This window comes from Anneissia japonica, unplaced genomic scaffold (genome assembly GCF_011630105.1).
Source record: "Anneissia japonica isolate Jap-2015-1 unplaced genomic scaffold, ASM1163010v1 scaffold522_len1101056_cov227, whole genome shotgun sequence".
NCBI lineage: Eukaryota > Metazoa > Echinodermata > Crinoidea > Comatulida > Comatulidae > Anneissia > Anneissia japonica.
The window spans coordinates 783,677-806,597 of NW_022756123.1; the positions used below are offsets into that span (position 1 = coordinate 783,677).

At 33.8% G+C, this 22,921-nt stretch overlaps 2 protein-coding genes across 3 annotated transcripts in view; one reads left to right on the forward strand and one right to left on the reverse strand.

Annotated features, from left to right (window-relative positions):
• Positions 1 to 2,701, forward strand: part of LOC117124002 (intraflagellar transport protein 46 homolog) — a 6,581-nt gene extending 3,880 nt beyond the window's left edge. For both annotated transcript variants that reach the window (XM_033270119.1, XM_033270118.1), the window contains exons 6-8: positions 602 to 849; positions 1,204 to 1,417; positions 1,782 to 2,701. In XM_033270119.1, coding sequence (XP_033126010.1) covers positions 602 to 849; positions 1,204 to 1,417; positions 1,782 to 1,892 — 573 coding nt within the window. In that variant the 3' untranslated portion in view covers positions 1,893 to 2,701. The remainder of the gene's footprint in view (positions 1 to 601; positions 850 to 1,203; positions 1,418 to 1,781) is intronic.
• A 2-nt stretch (positions 2,702 to 2,703) lies between these two features.
• LOC117124028 (cilia- and flagella-associated protein 44-like) overlaps positions 2,704 to 22,921 on the reverse strand; it is a 25,211-nt gene continuing 4,993 nt past the window's right edge. The window contains exons 3-32 of the mRNA XM_033270150.1: positions 22,592 to 22,723; positions 21,614 to 22,448; positions 21,040 to 21,202; positions 20,163 to 20,482; positions 19,525 to 19,804; positions 19,092 to 19,250; positions 18,690 to 18,837; positions 18,316 to 18,410; positions 17,523 to 17,738; positions 16,927 to 17,037; positions 16,329 to 16,481; positions 14,166 to 14,289; positions 13,825 to 13,934; positions 13,079 to 13,239; positions 12,607 to 12,913; positions 11,921 to 12,136; positions 11,246 to 11,376; positions 10,236 to 10,587; positions 9,537 to 9,725; positions 8,957 to 9,141; positions 7,949 to 8,102; positions 7,406 to 7,698; positions 7,038 to 7,076; positions 6,901 to 6,910; positions 6,462 to 6,706; positions 5,799 to 6,024; positions 5,298 to 5,432; positions 4,358 to 4,378; positions 3,919 to 3,987; positions 2,704 to 3,653 (exon numbers count right to left, since the gene is read on the reverse strand). Coding sequence (XP_033126041.1) covers positions 3,507 to 3,653; positions 3,919 to 3,987; positions 4,358 to 4,378; positions 5,298 to 5,432; positions 5,799 to 6,024; positions 6,462 to 6,706; positions 6,901 to 6,910; positions 7,038 to 7,076; positions 7,406 to 7,698; positions 7,949 to 8,102; positions 8,957 to 9,141; positions 9,537 to 9,725; positions 10,236 to 10,587; positions 11,246 to 11,376; positions 11,921 to 12,136; positions 12,607 to 12,913; positions 13,079 to 13,239; positions 13,825 to 13,934; positions 14,166 to 14,289; positions 16,329 to 16,481; positions 16,927 to 17,037; positions 17,523 to 17,738; positions 18,316 to 18,410; positions 18,690 to 18,837; positions 19,092 to 19,250; positions 19,525 to 19,804; positions 20,163 to 20,482; positions 21,040 to 21,202; positions 21,614 to 22,448; positions 22,592 to 22,723 — 5,726 coding nt within the window. The 3' untranslated portion in view covers positions 2,704 to 3,506. The remainder of the gene's footprint in view (positions 3,654 to 3,918; positions 3,988 to 4,357; positions 4,379 to 5,297; positions 5,433 to 5,798; positions 6,025 to 6,461; positions 6,707 to 6,900; positions 6,911 to 7,037; positions 7,077 to 7,405; positions 7,699 to 7,948; positions 8,103 to 8,956; positions 9,142 to 9,536; positions 9,726 to 10,235; positions 10,588 to 11,245; positions 11,377 to 11,920; positions 12,137 to 12,606; positions 12,914 to 13,078; positions 13,240 to 13,824; positions 13,935 to 14,165; positions 14,290 to 16,328; positions 16,482 to 16,926; positions 17,038 to 17,522; positions 17,739 to 18,315; positions 18,411 to 18,689; positions 18,838 to 19,091; positions 19,251 to 19,524; positions 19,805 to 20,162; positions 20,483 to 21,039; positions 21,203 to 21,613; positions 22,449 to 22,591; positions 22,724 to 22,921) is intronic.

A 22,921-nucleotide genomic window follows, 5' to 3' on the forward strand; every position in this document is an offset into this window, starting at 1 on the left:
GATTCACTTAGTTTGTGTTGCCTAAACCAGAATTACTCAAAATCTTAAAAAATAAAAAAATACCCCAAAATATTAGTGTCATATTTGCAACCTTTGATTATTAAATTTCATATACTGTAGTACTTTAATTATGAATTTTGTGGTAATTATTTTTCAAGCAAAGGGCATAGGTGGGGTAATAGACTTCTAGATGAAGAGACACTATTTTTACATATTAGGTCTACATGTGTAGTATTCATTTTGAGTGATCCAATCTAAGGAAAGACTTTGTAATGGCAAGAACAAGCTTTAAAATACTAACACTGTACAAATAGTGGGGGGGGGGGGAACCCCCTGTATACGTTCCTACAAAAGTGAACAACAATTCATAGTAATAAAAGTATCACAGTTGATATATTAATTATACATATTCACTACACAACATTTGGCCAAAATGTTTTAAGTTGAAATACTATACAATTTTAGTCATGTAACTTCACTTTTACGCTGCATAGAAACGTTGATGGGGGGGGAGGGGTGGTGGGGAAATGCTAATTCCTATACTATGGCTATACATTCAATATTACGTAATAAAGGTCTCTATAATATATTTCAACTATAGATTTCTAGGCCCGATAACAAGCCGGATACCTTAGGTTTATCAGTGTTGGATGAGCCTTGTGCGAAACAGTCTGACCCCACAGTCCTAGACCTGCAGCTGCGTGCAATCTCAAAGCAGACGACGACAAAATCCATGCAAGTGAGAAGCATTGAGAATGCCGATAAAAACCCAAAACAAATCAAGAACTGGATAGAAAGTATTAGTGATCTACACCGCTCAAAACCACCACCCACTGTTCATTATAACAAGTAAGTATAATCTAAGAGTATAGAATTGCAAGAAGTCTGATTGCCCTCATTTTGTATGCACGCAGTACTACCACAAGATAGGGAGCTCCCAAATATAATTTGAATAAAGTTCGCTCAAATCTTGTTTTTTGAAGGACACGCAACTTCATGGTAGTACTTTTTAAAAGTGGAACGAAACAACAAGAATCGGACCTCTTGCAGTTTCTATACTCTTTGGTATAGTTAACAATGTTTGCTTAGGGTTTAGCATTACATAGGCATAAATAAAATACTGTATTTTGAATTACATTATGATTACATAATATGAAGTAACCAGTTATTAACACTGTCTCATTTTTCTTCATTTGAATATAGGACAATGCCAGATATTGAGATGTTGATGCAGGAATGGCCGCCAGAATTTGAAGACCTTCTCAATAAAGTTGGATTACCGACCGCAGATATTGATTGTTCATTAGACCAATATGTAGAAATGATTTGTGGAATTCTTGATATTCCAATTTATCAGAGTAAAATACAAGCATTGCATGTACTGTTCACGCTCTACTCTGAGTTTAAGAATTCTCAGGTTAGTATAAATTTTAAACATCTTGCACAAGTGAACATACTTTAATAATGTGCTCATTATCATCATCATCATCTACCAATTGGCAGGTTCATGGCAACCACTCCTGCCATCTCTCCCGATCTATAGCCGCTGTCTTTAACTGATCGTGTGTGTTTCCCTTTTCTATGTTAGCCGGGAAAGCACATCTCTTCCTTCCTCTAGTCGGTTTTCCTATATATACACCTAAGACAATTTTTAGAAGGCAGTCCTGTCTAATTGAATGTCCAATCCATTTGTGTTGTTGTTTATTTATTCGTCTTCATTTATGAATGAATGAATAAATAATGTGCTATGCAAATTAAACATATCCAACTTTAAATTTCAGCATTTCCGTACATTGGCTGAGGAGAATAAACTAGACAACGCCCTCAAGGAGAAGCCAGATGAGCACGATTATAGCCAAGACTTTCCAGATGCTGATAGGCTCACTCTGTGAACCCAGGTGCTCAAAGAGATGAGAGGCATAATTAGAGCAAAGAATATCCAGACACTGTAGACTTGCACTGGGAATTATATGCCTCTGTGACAGACATATGTTTTGACAAGGATTATGTAACCATTGCAGACATTCCCTGTGATCACATCCCTCAAGCAGGCATGATAATTTCCTATAATTTCCCAGTCTATATCAATGCTCATATTTTATTATATAATTATATTAATATTGTTTGATAATAATAAATTTGTAACTTGATGTCTTTAAATGAAACTGTAACAATAATTTATTTGACTTGTTTTAGAAATGCTGAAAACAACATGAAATCAAACCTAGAATAAGATTACCGAAAATATTTTTTGTATATGAAATATTTTGTGGAATCATACAACTTCAGAAATTTCCTCGACATTCTAACACCTTGAGTTCCTGCAAAAATTAACAAATTGCAGCGTGTCAAACAATTTTTCAATGCCCTTTTGTAAATGCCCATAATGTAAATTGTATAAATCCATAGAATTCTTTTTGTACAGTACAATATCTCACTACACTCTATTCCACTATGTTGCTTTGTTTGGTTGCTATGGCAAGTAACCTTTCTGCTAAGCCCCTCCCCTTGGATATTGTTGCTAAGGTCCCACAAAACGAGTGTTAAAACATTCGCATACACGTGCGTTTGTGGGACGCGCGCACATTCCTAGCCATGTTCTGATTTGTCAATTGTTAAGTTTGATTGACACTCGGGTGTTTATTTTCTGTATAAATTTGTATAATTAGCACAATGTGATAATAAAGAAAGACAATGCCAACCTTGCTTTTCTTCATTTTATATTTCTCACAATAACAATACAGTATATCACTCTGAAATAACATTTGGTATTATCTCTAAATGCAAGGAAGATACTTTCATATTATTCTTGGACGGATTAAAAGTATTGGTTTGGTCCTGAATTACTTAAAAAATATTTACAAAATATATTCGGAATTATAAAATAGGTAAATTATTAAATATATGCATATGCAATTTTTAATTTAAATGGTATGGTATGTACTGTATTGCAACAACAAAACTCATCTCATTGTAATGTTTTCTTTAAATGCAGAATTTCCAACTACAAAAATATCCAGTCTATATTTTTAAAGAATTGCATACAATATATTATTTAATCATGGACGGATTCTAATTATGAATGAGTTATCTGAGGATAACGAATACACAGAATTACTGTCATGAAATTGTATGACATTTGTTTTCATTTGTGGTTGGTTCGATGATAAACTCTTAATGGTAGGCTGCAACTGCTTAAGTAAGTAAAAAGGGAGTCAAGTTTCATGAAAATAAAAGCATGAACTATATTTTTGCGGTTGATTTGGAGTTAATGTAATTATTGATACTAATATATAAACAATATAATTACATAAACAATAAATATATTAATTTTATGTTTGTCTATTTAGGCTACCCTAAGTGGGTGATACAATAAGAATCATACAAACTTTTCAATATACTGTACACAATAAGCTACAAATCAAAAATTAAAAGCAATAGAATGTGTTTTGTTATATGTTTAATATAATATATCATTCTATGTGTAATACTACTTTGTTCTGCATTTATGTGGGCCCACTGCTGGACACCACTTGCCTGTTGGCATGTGGTGTGGGGGGCATCGGTGGCTGGGTAGGTGGTAAAATGTGACCTCCTTTACGTGACAGTAAGCTTATCTCTTCTTTTAGAGCTTCAATCTCTTGTGCTTGTAGCTATGAAAACAATAAATTGTTAGGAATGAAAACACTTATAAAATATCTAGCCTAAATATAATCTGTTGAAATTTATTCTACTGTGTGATTAAAAAAGGGCTACACTCAAAAACAATTAATATTAAGGACAGGTCTACATTATGATTGAAAGAGGGAAGATGATTGCAGATAAAAAAAAATGCCAATGCCATATAATAAAGAAATTAGTTACAGCTTTGAGAGGTTATACAGTAGTTGCAAGCAACAAAACCTGCAGTTAACTTACCTGAACTAATTGTATCAGTCGCTGCTTCTCTTCTAAATCTGCCTTACGACTGCCTTGGAATTCTCCTCCCTAAGAAAAATATTACAAAACATTTTTGTTTTTACGTTCATTCTTGCAAAGGACTAGTAAATCTGTCACTTTAGGTTTGTATGTGTAAATTTGTATAAATAATACATAAATAATAACAACTATGTTTACAGTTTAAACCTTTGTAACTTACTTATAATCTATATATATATATATATATATATAAGAAAAAATGTAGTCATCTACATATCAAATTAACAGTTTTAGTAGAAATGTACATGTATCATGTAAAATGCTTGATTATTAAAAAAAAATAAGATGCATTGTATGATAACTACTGTAACATTACTCATGAAAAGAAATTCAAAGGAAATTAATATGATTAGTAATGAGCATGAATGATAGTATTTACCATCAACGCTGGTCCAAGACTCTGATAAAAGATGAGCACACAATGATGAAGGAAGAAAACACAATCAAAGTTAGACACAGCAAACATGAACACATGATTAGATTCCTATTATTACAGTATATCCCTCTTTTGGAACACCCATTTCAAGGAATAATATTTTGGTTGCTTAATAAGTCTAACCTTACCTTAATTGGGGGTTCTACTAAACTTCATTATGGTGAGGGGTAATAACAACTACCAAACTGTATCTGCTGGTTATTAAACTGTTTAAGATTGAGTATGATTATGTGGGGGAGTATCCACAAAAAATTTTAAACATGGATATTCGTGAGTCTAATTTGAATAAGTACCCTAAAACAAATTATTTCATGTCAAATAAACTAGAAGTGAGCAGGAACTGAAATTAGATATAGTGTATTTTACATTTTCCTAACAGTATAATAGATCGTGCAAAGAGCAAGCAACACTATGAAATGAATTATGTGATGTGATAAGATGATTTCGTGGATGAGGTCATAGACAGCATGCATACCTTGTATATTTCACATGTGAATACATGTAAAACTTGAATATCATCTTGCTATTATCATCATAATCATCATTTCAATTAATAAATTACAATCACCATTTCTATCAATACCATCATCATCCAATCAATCGTCATCATCATAATCATCACTTTTATTTACCACTACCATCAATCAACGATTATCATTAACATCATCATCATTGTTGTCATTATCATCATTAAGTATCATAAATCTAATGCAATTTTGATTATTAATAATAAATCAATTTAAATAAATCTACCAACTACTAAAAGTGCAGTGTTTTTTATCATCACATATCACCTCTATTATGAATAATGTGTTTCAAAGATTCACAAACCAACACAGCACTCACAATTCCTTATAAGACATGATTACAGGTGTAAACATACCAGTGTTTTCTGTCGTGAATCCAGAGCCTTTTCCAATCCTTCGTTCTCTCCCAGTAGCATGGTTAGCCGTCGAATAGCTTCCGTATTCTCTCTAGTTAGCTCTGTTATTCGATCCTTTTTACTCTCAATTTTTTCCTAAATGGTGTAAATAATTTTGTGGTAAATGAAATATTTTGGCCTTCAGTAACACTGCTGACTATACTTCAGTAACATTTATTGATAAACAGCTTATATTATAATTATCTAAATAATAAGAACATAACATAAATCTAAGAATACAGGTCTCCCTTCTATTATAAACACCACTATTGTGACTGGGGTTTCCATAGTCCTTGCCAGTTTTAGTCACTAATTAGAATAATAAAGATAAAAAACATATGTTAATTTGGGACCACAGAAAATTGGAGGTGTTCTATATTGTAAAGGTCTTTATTTAGGAGACCTGTAATTTTAAAATTAATACAGTAATAATATAAACAGCAAAAAGGTGTGTTCACTCACCTGCCATTTTTGAATATCACTTGAATTAGCAAGTTCATTTTGTCGAATTCTCTCTTTGAGCTCCTCAATATTCCTGTTAACACCAATGGTTTCAATCTTTTCGAGATCTACAACACAACCAAACTTCTGGATCATAGCCTCCTTACATTGCTCTTCAAGCTCTACAATGCGTGTCTCCATCAGCTTGCGTTCTTTAATCAAACGCACATGTTGCTGTCGGTGCTCCCTGCAATCAAACCAATGTGCTTAGTAAACATACAATGGACCCTTCCACTAAGCCCCGACCCCTGGCACATGTTACTGTCGGTGCTCCCTGCAATCAAACCAATGTGCTTAGTAAACATACAATGGACCCTTCCACTAAGCCCCGCCCCCTGGATATTGTTGCTAAGGTCCCACAAAACAATGTGACACATTAGTGGGACACTCTGAAAAGACCCATTTTCACAAAGTATACAAAAGTATTGCTAGGTTAGGGGGTTAAAAGTGTGTGTACTCTTCCATTAAATAGATAATACTGTGTACTGTATATATTTGAAGGGGAAAAGGGCCTAACAGAAAAAAAAAATCATTCATTCATCCTTGTTAAAACTGTAAAAATCTCCTGAATTTAAACTTCTGTAACTGGCTGTAATGACGATATGTGGCCACTTGTTTACATACTTGTAAAGTCTTCTCTGAGTGGTTTTCTCTTCTTTCAATTCTGTGATACGACGCTGAAGCTTGATCATGCTGGTGTTAGTAAATACGAGGGTAGATGTGAGATCTTGAGGCAATGCTCCATTAACTACATGTTCAACTTGGTGTAGCTTTAGGGTTACTACAATGTCAAGTTCGTTAAGTTTCTGTTGCTTCTCAAGCTGTTCAGAGAAAGAAAACAAAAGTGCTTTCACAATAGATAATTGATACTGTTTACAACAGGGGTGGGCCTAAAAATCTGTTAAAGGGCCAAAGTGATTTTTTGATTCAATACCGAGGACCACAACCAAACTTTGATGTTTACAGTGTGCTTTCAAAAAATTTCATGCACTGCTTTTATACCACTTTATTCTCAGTTTTAACAATACTTTTTACAGATGATCGGTGTCGGGCCGTCCAAAACAAGGTGTTTTCTAGTCAAAAATGTTTGGTGGGTTGCAGATATTGGGTTTTTAATTAATTTTCGTGGGCTGCAAAAAGATCACTGTCGGGCCGCTGTCTCTTATACACATCTAGATGTGTATAAGAGACAGGCCTTACGACTGCCTTGGATGCAGCTCCTCAAACAATGTTACTTGCCTGAAAATAATAACAAGGTTGCGTTACCTACAGATACATACATTAATGGTACAAGCGTTTATGCATTGAATTTTCTATTTTATATGTGCAACCTTCACCATTGCCTAGGTATACACCTAGACATCCCTTGCGCACAGACTAATACATTCAATGTCACATCATCATAACAGGTACTCATTTATACTCCTGAATGGAGAGAGACAAATGCAAGTAATGTAGGTTGCCGAAGTAACCAAGCAAAACGCACAGTGAGGGTTTTCTAGTAACACCAATGTCAAGGTGGAGAGCCTGAACCAAGCCGCTGAACTGACCACTCCCCTATGCTTTACCTGAGTTCAGCATTCTTAAGATCAATGTCCTCTCTAAACTTGTAATGGCGGAGTATTCTAAGTTCAGCATCAAAGTTCCTGATCAGCTCGTCAATTTTCTTCAAGATGGTGTCCTGTCTAAAGAGAACTCTAATCTCATTTACTTTGAGAAGCTGCTGTTCAAGAGCAGACAAGGCTTTATCAGACGATGGCAGAGTCTCAAATGAAACACCTGACGACCTGATGGACATGGACGACACCTGCTTTGCAGCCAGGGGTGTACTTGCTTTGGATGGAGTGCCTGTATCCTGTTTCTATACGAGAATGTAGGAAAAAAAAAAAAACAATTATAAAGGTTGATGATATGATCAATTAGATTAGTACTCAATACCTAGCATACAGTAAAACAGGGAAGGGCCCAACTGAGTGAGGTGTCTAGATTTACCCAAAATGTAAGAGCTTGCATATTTTCTGGCCATAACGGTTGTCCCCAAAACAAAACAAAAAATACAACCCAAATATTATCTAAAATACATTAAAAAGTGTGCAATCTTTTCTAGATACCGTTGGTTCTGCAGTCGGGGGCGCTGTTCCTGCTCCACCAAATCCACCGAATCCTCCAAATCCACCGCTCTCAACACCCTTGATTTTATTAACAGCTCTCACTGCCATTTCCTCCTTGAACTTAATTAAGCTCTCTCTGGTGAACTCAAATTTTCTGAAAGATGATAATTAATTCTAGCAAAATGAAGAAAAACTGAATATTAAATATTGAGGATGAAAGAAATATAAGAATGATAAATGACATCAATATTGCACATCCAGTTCACGTTCAATTTCAAGTTTATTCACCGTTTGAAGTAAAACCATCAAGATACCTTTTATAAAATGAATAATGAAAACAAAAGGGAATGACCCAGAAGAGCAAAGCTTGAAGAGATGGCCATCCTGAGAGAGGAATGATTGATTAAATGACTGACTGACTGACTCAAATTTCATTGATTTTATATGTAAATCTAGATATATAAGGAACATTACACTCTGTCACAGACAATCACAAAATGGACCTCAGGATATTCATATTCCTGCAATCAATAACAGGATTAATTCAGGCTCACAAATTATGATTTATTCTATATATTGCATATATTTTCATTATGTTTAAACTGTACTACTTTGAAAATCAGTGCAATAGTACTGAAAGTGAAAGTAAACAATAAATAAATAAATAGATAAATAGACATAGAGATCGGCAGGCAGGCAGGCGGGCAGACAGACAGACAGACAGACATAGAGATTGATAGATAGATAGACATAGTGATTGATAGATAGATAGATAGATAGATAGATAGATAGATAGATAGATAGATAGATAGATAGATAGATAGATAGATAGATAGATAGATAGATAGATAGATAGATCAATAGATAGATAAATAAATTTGAATATGTTGCACTGCTACTGTATATATTTTCAAATTCCTTTTCAATAATTTCAATATTTAATTGATTTAATATCTCATTTTCAAAATTAATACTTTTATTTTGTTTACATTAATTTTAAAGTCTTACTTCTCCGGCACCTCACAGGGGTGAAGTTCTGGACAAGTTGGTAACATCTTGCACTGTTCTGGTGGGAGGTTTTTCTGTAATTCTACAAGCTCCTGTAGGTAATCCTTTATGTCGGTGATCATGCGAACTTTCTTGTTTCGCAGAGCAATCACTTTGCAGTTGAACTCATATTGGTGTTGATGTATCTACAACAGAGAATAACAGTAAATTAAAATCATTTGTTTCAGAACCAAAATAAAAAAATTAAAAAAAAACTACACCAATTTTGGTTAAAACATCTTAAATTGATATTTCAATAAAGAAAAAAAAAATACTTACTAGTCTATCCTCATCACTGTCCTCCTCCTCGCTTGACCAATCAGATTCATCTTCTCAATAAATAATATGAATATATCTGATTGTATTTCTGACTGTTAACTTACCTTTACATTTTAGCTGTTGCTGTTGTTTCCATTAAGTTGCTTTTTAATTTATATGTTACATATATACATACTGTATTGTTTCTATGTATTTTAAAGTGTTTTTTTACTGTGTATGTGATTTACATTAAACATTTTAAAAACTTAATATAAAAACTTACTAGTTCTTTCAAGATGATCAGTTGATTCCGTTTTTTAAGTGCATTCATGCGTAGATGTTCCGGCACGACGTAATCCTTGGCTGTCTTCAGCTTGAAGTCACCCATGTGCTCTTGTGCTTCCTTGATGGCGCGGATATCATTTGGATCTTCGTAGTCCTCTGGTGGCTTGTGAGCATGTAGTTCGTCCCACTGGAAGAAAAAAATTAAAAATAACATAATAATCAATCATACAATATTTGAAAAACCGTGGGCATCGAAGGTTTGCTTTGCCCATGCAAGAAGTTGGTGGATGTGGAACGCGTTGCCCACAGGCAAAGTGCGTCCAAAAAGTGCACTGCCCGCAATCTGTACTGTCTTATCCAATAATGACTAAAGCTTTGTCTACACTATCAAATTTCATCAAAAAGCGTCACATAAAATATGATGGAAAAAAAGAGTTGAGCACATTCAATTTTTTTTTTATACAATATAATAGTATGCGATATGGCCTCATGGGTACATCACATTTTTTTTTGTCACATAAAATTTGATAGTGTAGACAAATGGAAAACAGGATTTTTTTAAGGAGTATAGAGTTTAATGATTTTTGTAAGCTGTACAATGTGAGTGTTCTTTTTAGTCATTAGAAGTAGTCATGGGTTTTGATGAAAAAATTATGATCATTTCAAAGACTTTGTTCACAAGAATGCTTCTACCAACCTGTGCCTGTCTTGCTTCCCGTTTCTTCTTAATTTTTTCGGCTTTTTGCAAAGCATTAGCAATCTTTTCCCCAAGTCTACCAGTAAGCACAGTAGCCTTCTTGTGATCCTGGGCACCTAGGCCTATCATAGTATCCGATTCACTCTCAGACCTCTTAGCCTGCCTCATTAGTGCTTCCCGAGTGGTGTCTCTACTCAAACCTCTCTCTGTCCTGGTTGCTTGTCGACTTATCATGTCTTCTTTCAGCTCGTAGAACTCTTCTGAAAGCTCTGATGTACGGAAGGTGGAGACCTCATGACTACTCTGGATGGATATGACAGTGATTCTCTCACACTCCAGTTCATCTTTGAATCTGCATTGAAATGAATGAATTGAGAAAACAAATTAAATCATTTATACAGATTTTTGCTCACTTTATAGTCATTTATATATGACACACTTTATGGCTCCTGGATAAAAAATAACTCATGCACAACATGTAACATTTATCATATGCAGAACTAGTTGAACAATAATAATAATAATAATAATAATAATAGTAATGGAAAATTGTTTTGCGCCGGCATCCCTATGAAAAGATGCTCATGGCGCAGCGACAACATTACCAAAAACACGAAATGTTTAAATTTATTTATTCAAAAACTTAATCAAATTAGCCTTCATAAGTTGCTATTAGATGGAAGTAGTAGCAAATCATATAACTAAAACTAATATAATCATGCACCACCTTCTAGGTAGTTAATTATATGAGTGACATTAATTATTATGTAAGAGGGTCGGTCCCTTAGCCTCACTACTGCAATGCACATTTCAATGTAATTGATTTCATTTATTAATTGATTTCATTTATTTCGCCTTCATATTCAAACATATATACAAAAATACAATAAAATTTGTAAAAAGGTAATCTCATGTTTCCCGTAAGAGCCGGCGGGAATGCCAAAAAGTAAAATAAATTACAATCTAGGTGGCTCTCCAAGCGATGAGTAATAAATCCATTTACAATTTACCTTTTTTTTAATTTGTCCAGGGAAATCTGATGCTTTTCCGTTTCCCATGCTAATTCTTTACGGACAAGTTCGATTCTTTGAGCAGTTTGCCGTTCCATATCCTTCTTGATCTCTGGATCCATCTCAAACTCCTGTGAATAAATGAAGTTCGTAAATAAAGTATTCTAGGAATGACCATTGAAATGTTGGTGTAATGTAAAGAGTAAAGACAAAAATTAAAGACTTTTGTCTGAGTTTGGGGAGATTTATGTCGCAGGAAAGAAAGACTAAAGACAAAAATTAAAGACTTTGTCTGAGTTTGGCGAGATTTATGTGGCAGGAAAGCATAAACAGGGTAGTAGACGTTTAAGCCGTTGGTCCATGTGCAGGTTAAAGAACACAGTACACTCTTCGGAAAAAGAGTAGGGGATTGTCTTCCGGTGTACTGTCCAATTACCACAAGAAGGACCCCACTGGAAATAAGTCTTCTAGACTTTCGTGGGCTATCCTTGGTGTTTACACCAAATAAATCCAATCCAATCCAGTTCCACTTAGATGAGCAGGGAGAGATCCAATAGGGGGTAATGTGCCCCACCCCCACTTTGCTACTACATTTTACAATGTCAGTACATACAATGTTATGTATTGAAATAAGAAAAACTATAAAACAAAGACGTGCCTTGTTTGTCCCCTTACCTTCCTCTCCAGTTGCAGATGTTCTGGTAAATCAGAATTTGTGTCCAAAAGTTTCTTGAACTGGCGTCTCAGCTTAGCTATAGTTCTTCTTACGTTCACTTTCTTTTCCTCTGCTAGCTTCATCATCTTGTCGTGCTCTGCCTTCTGTTTCTCCACCTCAATGCTGTAATGATCTTTGCTTTCAATATCATCAGCTTTTCTTTCTAAGTCTTCTTTCTAAAAGGTGAGATTCAACGGGTTCAAAGAGGATCAAAATAATTTGCTTGATCTTTGCCTACAGCAATAAGAAAGTGAAACCATGTACTCAAACAATTAGAAATTTAAAAAAAGTAAATAATTGTATGCAATTTACACCAAGCCATCCTGAACATTCAATGTAAAGAGCAATAAAAAAGTGAAACATGTGCTCAAACAATAAGGATAAAATAAGATAAATAATTGTATGCAATTTACACCAAACCACCCTGAACATTCAATGGTAAAGAGCTAAATTATATGATGATCTTTGAATATTATCAATGTTATTAATAGTATAGAAGGTTATATGACTTACATTATTTAGTATTTTATGAAATAGTAATATATCCACAACAAAGATGAAGATGATTATAAGAATGATGAAGATATGACAATGGCGATTAACTACAGTATTATGAACTGCTCAATAAATAACCTATATTGCTCACCTTGGCCGATGGAATTTTAGCTCTAGCAATGGCCTTAGCTTCCTCTATCTGTTCTTGAGTCATCAATTCATAGACGAAGAAGTTACCATCTGTTCCAGTAGTGAAGATATAACGATCATCCATGCTTGTTTCCACACTGGTTACTTTACCATAATTATTGTCATGTACAGTCAATGTCCAGTGTGGCCCAAGATTTGACAGATCTCCTTGAGAGTAATTGGGTTTAACTTTCAAGCCCTCTTGGTTCACAGACTGGATACGGATTGAGCCATCTTCAAAGCCAAAGATTACTTGCTGTCCATTTTTACTGAATAAAAATTAGTGGTAATAACCAAAATGAAAAATTATTCTTCTAGGTCTTTTCTGCCTTCTTTAGTAAGTACATTGTTCATGATTGAAAAAGCGCATTGAGCAGTTCTTTCTGAAATGGACGAGTACTTTATAAATCCTACATAAAATAAATGAAATCTACCTGAAAGTAATGTTGGTAATAGGAGTGTCGTTACTGTCAACAACAGGGACTGCCTGAGTTGGATCTCCAATATCCTCCTCACGATCTGCTCGCTTCAACTGCATGTTTTTCTTCTCATCTGGAAATTCGCATTCATATAGGTACCCTGCATCATACCCACCCTACACAACAAATTATAAGAAAAATGATTAACAGGATTTGTGATTTTTTTTTCATTTTATAGAGTGCACTAGTAAAAAATGGCCACACTGGTTGCAAAAATGCACCCGATGACAAAAACAAAAAAATATAAAAAAGTAAAATAATCTGTAAGTACTTAATATAGAATTTAAACAGAAAAAAGAAAAGAAAAATGAAGTTTTCTGTATAGGCCTACTGATTGTTGATAAATTGAAAAATGTATGACTAATTAAAATACTTTGATTGGTTGGTTGTTTGCCCGACTGAAACAACAACCTGAATATAATGCAATTCCGAAAGGTGGAGTAAGCGTTGGTTGACTAACCAACAGTCCAACAGACAGATTAAACGGCTGCTGAAAATATACATTAATCTTATTTAGCTGCTGAGTCTAGCTGAATGATTACTTAATGTGGAACGGCAATTTGAATTTGTTAGCTTATTGATTAAATGACCAACCAACAGGCAAGTGACAAACAGACTAGTCAATTATAACAATATAAAATTTAGCTAAGCTTAGAAATATTTTGGATCAATGAATGAAATTAATAATATTATGAATGCACCATTGAAACCCAGAACTTGTTTGGATCATTGGGAGTGTAGAAACCGCAGTGAATGGGGCTAGCCTCCTCTGGTATGAACAGAGGGGGTAGCAACTCCTCTTCTTCTTTTTCTGCAAGAGAAAATATTTTCCTCCCTATTAACAGATGCATGAATATGGCATGAATATTACTGACAACAAAATTTTTGTATGTACTCTTAAAATCGCTAGTAATTTACAAATTTCAAAAATAAATTCTGTGTTTCCTTAAAAGTTGATAAGTTAATTTTTCCTTTTACATGAGAAATTTTTTTCCCCATACTTTCACTATAAATCTATAATACAACCACATAACATCTTTACCTTTCTTATCATCATCTTCATCATCCGATTCAATACCACGTTCTCTTCGGATTCTTCGTTGCTTTTCTTCTTCTATTCTTCTCTTTTCTTCTTCTTCCTCTCTTCTCTTTTCTTCTTCTTTTCTCTGTTAAACAAGGACAAATTATAGCTCATTAGAATAATTATGTACAAGACAAATACATTAACGGGAGGTTAAAGGTTACAATAAGGACCCCCAGATGTTGGATCCTTCTGCTCTGACAATAGTAGATTTTTCAATGGAGTGATCATTTTTTAATCGTTTTAATTCTTCGATAATTCTTGCCATCTGCAAAAATGTTACCGTATTGATGTTCTTTAATTGTTGTAAAATCCCCTGAGTATTGGATATCACAGATTTTAAAAGCTTCAAAACTCAAATTAAACTTCACTTCCGGTAGGTTTTTGAACTGTTTAACAGGTGTCAGGTCAATAAAACTCTGATGTAAATGTGGGTATCTATATGTTTGGAGTACAATAAATCCAGATCCATAAAACTGGACTGTTCTATTATTCACAAGTCTAAATAGGAAAGTACAGTACTGAAACAGTATGGAATTGCTATATATTCTGTCACTAATGCATTAAATAGTAAACTAATTTGTGTACTTGCAAATGAATCACATCCCGACAATTACAACACCAGGGGTAAAAGTAAACTTAAAAATAAAAAGAGAAAACTGAAATGTACTAGCCTCAATACTATTTATATTGCCCCTGAAATATGGGATAACTTGGACTGTAATCTTCTTTAATCAGTTTTAAAATGAAACTTAAAAGAAAACTTTTGAATTTATATTGAGAGCTTTACTTTATCCCATTATTGCTTATGCTTTTATATTATGTGTGGTCTTGAACAGTTGCTAATCTATGCGTCATTAGAAATATTATCATCATTATTATATTTATTATTATTATTAGGCCAATTATTGTTAATAGAATTTCTGGTCTCATTACCATTATTACTTTTTACTAACTCAAACCTTTCTGCTTCTGTGGTCAACTCGATTGAGAACTTGGTTGTACTGGTAATACCTCTCTCCCGTCCCTGTTGAATGTTGAATTTTAACTTGAATCTTAACTTTTATCCCTTGACTGTTAGGTTAGCTTTTGTTTATTTATTTATTTATGTATTAGGTTAGTTCCTTTCCCCTTAGATTTTGTCTCAATTAATTGCTTTAGTTTGATACAGCTGAATACAGCAGTACTATACCTATAACATTACTCTATAAATAAAAGGTTATTAAGTGCCTGATATTTGAACATTCATATTAATGACATCAATAAATAGCTTACTACTCACACATGTAGTATAACACTGATTATTTTTTGTTTGTTGATTAACAGCTGCAATCAGTATAGCCAAGTATAGATACAGTATATTGGAAACAATGCACTATAAAATCAATCCCAATGGACTATTCAGTGCTATCACAGCAGCATAGTACTCACACACAATTCTGTGTAACATTGATTGAATATTTTTTGCATGCAGATCAATATTTGCAATCGGTATAGTAGAGATATACTGTAAACCCTCAAATAGAAGGCCTAGGCTTCTTTTTTAGAACCCTTGGATTATTTGACATTTTTACAACTATGGCATTTAAAATTCTGTTTAATATTTTATCAAGTTTAACCATGCTGACACACTATCATAATCATCAAAAAGAATGTCAATAATGTAAGTGCTATCTCAAGAAAAGCCATATTATCTTGAAAAGAGCTCATGGGCTTCTAATCGAGATTACTTTTGCAAACTGAAGAGGGAGGGGGGAGGGCTTCTTCTTGAGATTAAGCCCATGGGGCTTCTATTCCAGGTTTTACGGTAATGGAAACAAATGTACTATAACATCAATCCCAATGGACCAATCGGTGAGTTAACAGCAGTCCGGGCACATGTAACAAGCAATTAATCTGCCATGCTAAAACACTCATGTTCATTGGTTCTGTCTTGATGGCAAATTAGATAATAAAAAAAACAAAAAACAATGAGATGATGAGGACCTAATTTTAGTGTAAAATCAAACTTATTTATCTTTCTTTTTTAGAAATATGTGTGAAACCAAGTATATATGTTGATATAAGGACTTTTGTTACTTTTATATTATTCAGCCTAAAGAGTAGTTACATCATCTTATTTACCCTCAATTTTGACTTGACACTTTTAAAAGTGGCATTCCTCATCTTGACATTGTTCAGTCTAAAGGTTTTTGAAGTGTCGTAGGAGTCGGCATCTGGTGCTTCAATCTCAACAACCTCACCATTCGCACAGAACACAAGCACTGTATTTCTCTCCTAAGAAAAAACAGAGTACATAGAATACATTTGCAAAAAAGTATTCCTAATAATTCTAAAATAAAACATAGAATACATTAATAGATAAATATACATTGTAACCAAGTAATGAATATAAATAATATAAATTTTTAGATTTATTTACATTATTTTTTTACTTGCATTAAAAATTCTTTCATATCCAACAACAAGTACTCTTAGTAATTTCAGAATGGAACAATCTCATTATGAGGCTTAGTGAATGGAGCTGTTTTTTATTTATAATCACAAAAGAACAAAATCCTGCATTGAACCTACAACCTCAACATTTTAAGGTTTGCACTTACCGAGAATTTCATTGCACATGGAATATAGACAAAAATCAGAAGACATTTAAGAAGCTACTTTGTAGAAATTTAAAAAGTAATAATTTTACAATAACAAAAACTGATGTTTTGAAACTTACATAGTGTGAAGGTGACCAGGTCATGTGGGTTACTGGCCCTGGAACATCCACAAAGCCAATAGGTTTATATACATCCCCAATAGTCATGAAGAATACTGTGCTATCAGCACCCTACATGTACAACAAAACAACTCAATATTATCGTTACAAGAAATTTTTATCTGATTAGAAAGTAGATAAATATATTTCTTCTAATCAGCACCTTTTTTTTCCTAATAGATTTTAACAAAATTGACAATCATTAATGAATGCCACACATATGCCGAGATGATTTTAAAATTGACCGAGATTATGTAATGACAACAATAATAATGCCAATGATAGTAATCTTGGTGATGACGATGATGGTAATGATGATGATTATTAATAGTGATGATGGTTCTTGATATAGATGATGATACATTTTGAAGAAAATGGTGGTGGTCAGCTGGTGGTGGTGCTGATGATTATTGATGAAGATCATGATGATGCTGATCTCATGATGATGAGGAGGGTGACAATGATGATTATTATAATTGTTATGGTGAAGATGATGCCAATAATTATAACAATAAAACTGAGATATAACTGCAAAAATTTGAAACACCTGAACTCACCCCAGTACACAGAAACTCCCCTTTCGAGTCTATTGCCATTGAGGTGACCTTTGAACTCTGTGGTTTAAACGCTTGCTTGAGCAACAGTTGAGCATCTGTTGCCTGTGATTGCCATTTTACTGGTGTAAGGTTTTTAGGATCACGTTTGGAAACTGTCAAAACACGAACCACACCATCTTCAAACCCGGCCAAGATTGTTCGGCCTTTTGGATCAATCTGTTGAAAAAATTAAAAGTTTAAAAATTGAAAACTAAAAGCCCAACAACTTACAGAAGAAGCAGTCTATATTCCAAAATTAGAGAGATTGTTTCAATGCTTCAAATGTTATCAGTAAAATAATCAAGTAAAATAATCACCTGAATCAAAACAGCCACATAAACAAAACAAAATAATCAAATTGCTATTTTTATAGGCAGTTATATTATTTATCAAAGGCTACATATGCTAAAATGTTCATATAACTAATTCCATCTTGCCATTAGCTGTGATACATAGTTTTTATATTGCCTGGTCTGAATTAATAAGCCCATTGAGATTTGGACACACCCACTGGATATCACAAGCATACAAAAAACTACTAATTACGGATATGATTGGTCAATAATTATTATAAATAATGTGGCTAATAAAGCATTTGATAAATGACAATAACATGCTTTTATCAGGTGCTATAATTTAATACTCATAGTAATCATAGACCACGCCCATAAGCAATTCAGCAGTGCCGCTGCGAGTTATAAGTTATTTGATCTTGAATTCAAAACCTTGTAAATATTACGAATAGAACACTTACAATTTCTGGTATCCATAGCAATGACGATCCACCTGCATTGAACCTGGTTTGACATAATGGTTTTTTGGAGCTGTAGTCGTACACTCTAACCGTATCTACAAAGTGATAAACATTTAATACACAAAACCACAAAATACACAAAAACGGTATCTAGATATAGGCACATAAAACTGTACATTAAAATAACACCAATTAGTTGATGTTCCCGGAGTATTCTCAATAATATATATGGCATCAAGCATGTAATATAAGTTACACAGACGTGACAAACCACATTGTTGTCAGAAAAATATTTGCAAATCTTAAAAGCTAAAATTAAAACTTATAAGAACAAATAAGAAATAGATCAAAAGGCTGTCAATAAGCATACTTACGATCAGCACCGGTTGTTGCAACTAGCTGTGATACGGTTGATGACACAGTCTGATTTATAGCACCAGAATGGAATGAAAACAGCCGCTCTGGATCCTTGGTAGTGTGAGAAAAAGACAAATCCAACTTCCATATGGCACCATTAGCATCCTAAGAGAAAAACAGCATTTCATTTAAAAGTACAATATGTAACAGTTGCATTCAACAAATTTATGGATACTATATTCGATAATGATAAAAGTAACAAAAGAAATACAAATAAATTTATGAATAACAATAATACCAATAAATATATTAATATAATAAAGCAAGAGAATCAAACAATTATCAACACTTCCATAAGTTAACACAGGTGGTATTTTTGCAATTTTCACTCTATTTTAGAGATACAACACTGTTTTTACCTGAGCAAACCAAATGCTTTGCACCTCAGGATCTAGCGATTTGATCATTGAGCGTAGATAGACATCATTCCCTACTTTCAATTCGTTCATCGGTTCCATCTCAAAGATTCCGGAATCATCAGGAGAATCCGCAGTATCTATACTTTCAAAATCCCAGACCTTCAAAACGAAATTTAAAAATGGATTAATAAAGAGTGAAATAAAAGAATGAATGAATAAGAAAATGAATGAATACAGTAAATAAATGAAGGAATGAATGGAGGATTAAAAAAATATAATGAATGAATAGCAAATACATTGATGGACAGAGAGATGAATAAAAAAATTATAATGAACGAAGCAAAATAAGGAATGAAAGAAAATAAATAAATGAGTGGGTGAATGGATGGATGAATAAACACATCAACAATACAAAATAATTAACAACACTTACTCGAATAAATCCATCAGCTCCAATAGTAATCAGCTCCCCCTCATCCATTACAAACTGCTCAATAGGTCCAGCATGACAATGTTTTTTATGCTTACGTGAAATCTGCACTTTGATCAACCCACCATCCCATAATAGCATGTTTCCCCACTCGGTTCCTGAAAGTACTTTCCCATCTGGTAGTTCCACATAGCCACGGATGTCAGAGATGGCTGTGCGACCAAACTTACCCAACTGTCCCTGAAGTTTTAAGCCAGTGAAGGTATTCGCCATTTTCCAGAATCTGGAATAAAAAAAATAGAAGCATAGGCCTATATTATCAACAGTATGTTTATTATTATTATTATTATAAAGTATGTTTAAGGTATTTCTTGTCACCACGCTAACCAAAATATACATTCATCAAATTAATCCGCTTTCGGCTTACAGCATAGTGTTTCTGCAAATATTATTCCAAGTAGATCGATTATTTGCCAGCGATAGCAGATTTTCACTACTTTCAACTGTAAAAAACTGTTCAATTAAAATACTTTACCAACAAACTGTCATCTATGGTTTATATTCTTTTATTTTGAAAAATTGACAGTTCAATGTGTTTGGTCATAATTTCACAATCATAGAAATCATTAAGAGAAAGATACCTTATATGGCCAATACCACTCGTTGTCAGCTGCCCCTCATTGTCTGGTGAAAACGTGACACGAAAGACATCTTGAGAGAAAGCCTTGGATCGCAACATGATCATCTCCTCTGTCCAGTTCCATAGGGTGAGCATGAAATCTGGACTGGAACCCACAGAAGCAAGCAAGGTGCCTGATGGATTGAAGTCAATGTGTGCGTATGCTGTCTCTGTACCTTCCCGTAAGATGCGGTACAGTCTTAGAGATGGAAACTCGTATATGTTAATATTTGGCAAAACTCCTTTCTCTGCAATGGCAAAATACTTGCCACTTGGGTGAACCTATTTATAAAATAAAAGTTGAAGTGCATTGAAATTTCCATAAGCTGGTGAATGGTCACATTAAAAAATGAATGTTTATATTTCTATTACATAATATACAAACTATATTTTTGAATTTTAAGCTGTTTTCAATTATTTGATTAGTTTAATTACTCCTAGCAATCCTGTTTCAACATATGGAAGTTTGTTAAAATCTAAAATTATAAAAATTATCAACCAAAATTTGACAACATAATTTAATGTGAAAATATAAAGCTATAGTAGAAAAGCTATGATTGTAGGCCTATAGATAGAAAATTTCATAAAACATGAGATGCCTGCCAATTTAATGGTGCACATGAAAAATTAAGAGAGATTTGATTTAGTTTGTCTGTTTATTCAGTATGATCTAAATATTAAGTGAAAGCTAATAACTAAATATTGAATGTGTTCAGACATGAGTTGCACACCTTGCTTTAGCTACGTTTACTTATCTCTCACGTCTGAACACAACCTAAGATTCAACACAGACAGTACTGTACATATTAAACAAAATCTTAATGAGGTTTTGTGCTTACAGCAATTGCTCCAATGCCTCCACCACTGGTACTGCGTAAGTACTTCTGTTCCTTGGTGACAATGTTCAACAGCTGCACCATGTTACCTGCTATGAAGAGGAGAGTGTTGCCATCCAACATCAGGAGATTATGATGTTTCAGACAATCATAACCAAACGAATGGCTAGGGTTCATTGCATAAGGAAAAACATCAACAGTATCAAAATATAAGTTTTAACACAATTTTGACTTGCTTTAACATTTTTATTAACTTGAGATAATATTTATTTTACTAATTTTGAGATACATATACAGTACTAATTGATTGAATGGTAATTATAATAAATTCCTAAAGAACTTAAATATGCATAGGAAGCAGAACAAAAAGTATGGTCTTAATAGACTAAAAATCATGTAGACGATGTTGGTTTGTTCTTATTATCATGAACAATAATAAAAATAAATTTTATTGATCATAACCTTCAAAATGGAAATAATCATGTTTAAATTGACCACTATGATTTTACATATCATACTAATGAACGTTTACATCAGAACAAGCTATTTAAAACCAAAAAAATCACTTAAAGGATACTGAATTTTCAGCATATCCTTTGGTAGTCCTGAATCTTCAGATATTTTGGCAACAGACTGTAGCTCCATCACATCGTAGAAGAAATTTGTTGGTATTTGCTGTTCATCTCCTCTATTCACTTCTTCAGTTGCTGGCTCTATGGTGCCTTCATCACCTGGTTGTTCTCTGTCAACATTCTGTGAAACATTAGTACCTTGTGCAGTTAGTTCTAATACTAACTCTGCAGCTGCTGTTAAAGTCTCTGTAGGTTCTGATGTACCGTCTGCAGCTATTGTAGGTGGAGCTGGTAAAGCATCTTCAACTGGCAGTGTATCTGAAGCTGCTGTCGTCGCTTGGTCAACAGTTGCATTCTCTTTTGATTCTTGATCCTTTTTACCATTACTTTCTAAATTCCCTTTACCAGTTTCTCCTTCCACATTCTGTTTTCTTTCAGTTACAGTTTTCTCTTGGACAACCCCATCAGCCTTTTGGCTTTTAGAGGAAACTCCACCATCAGCTCCATCAATGGTCAGATTTTCTGTTTCATTTATATCATCAGTCATTGGTGTAGCTTCTTGCTCTGCTGCAGTATCATCCTGTCTTTCTTCTTGTTCTCCGGATGCCAATGGAACACTGTTATCTTCATCTTTTGTGTCTGCCACTTTATCGTCTGCAGAGTTGTTAACATTGGCATTTGCTTCAACTCCACCTGTTGCTGCTTGAGTGTCATCTTGAATATCTGACACATTGGTGGCTAAGGTAGTTTGCTTGTCTTCACTGTTAATATCTGTAGTTTGGTCAGGAGAATTATTGGCACCCCCATCATCTCTCATATTTTTGCTTTGTTTTAATTCATCTGAAATACATAAAAAAAATGAGTATTAATGAAATTAAAAAAAAACAATTATATAATAAAACAGCAATTCAAAAGAAACAGATTCATATACTTTTGAGGAAATCAATTTTGATAGGGTAGGACATTAGAAGGTTAAATCTTGCCTGAAGTTTTTGGTTCCTCTGTAACATTCTCTGAGTTTTCTACGTTCTCCGGGTCTCTTACATTTTCTGCGTTCTTTGTATTTTCTGCTTTGTTTTCCTTGTTTCCGTGATCCTCACTAATAGCTGCATCTTCTGGATTAACAAAAGTACACACAATTATGAACACAATACATTTTAACAAACTTCACATGACATTCAAAAACATACAGCAGTCTGAATGGCATATTGTATCCTGTTTTACTGAGTGGGAAATCCTTGCATAGAGAAATACAAACCTCTTCTTCAAGAAGGTGTACCCTAGGGGTTCTAATTTATAACAGGGGTGGTGGC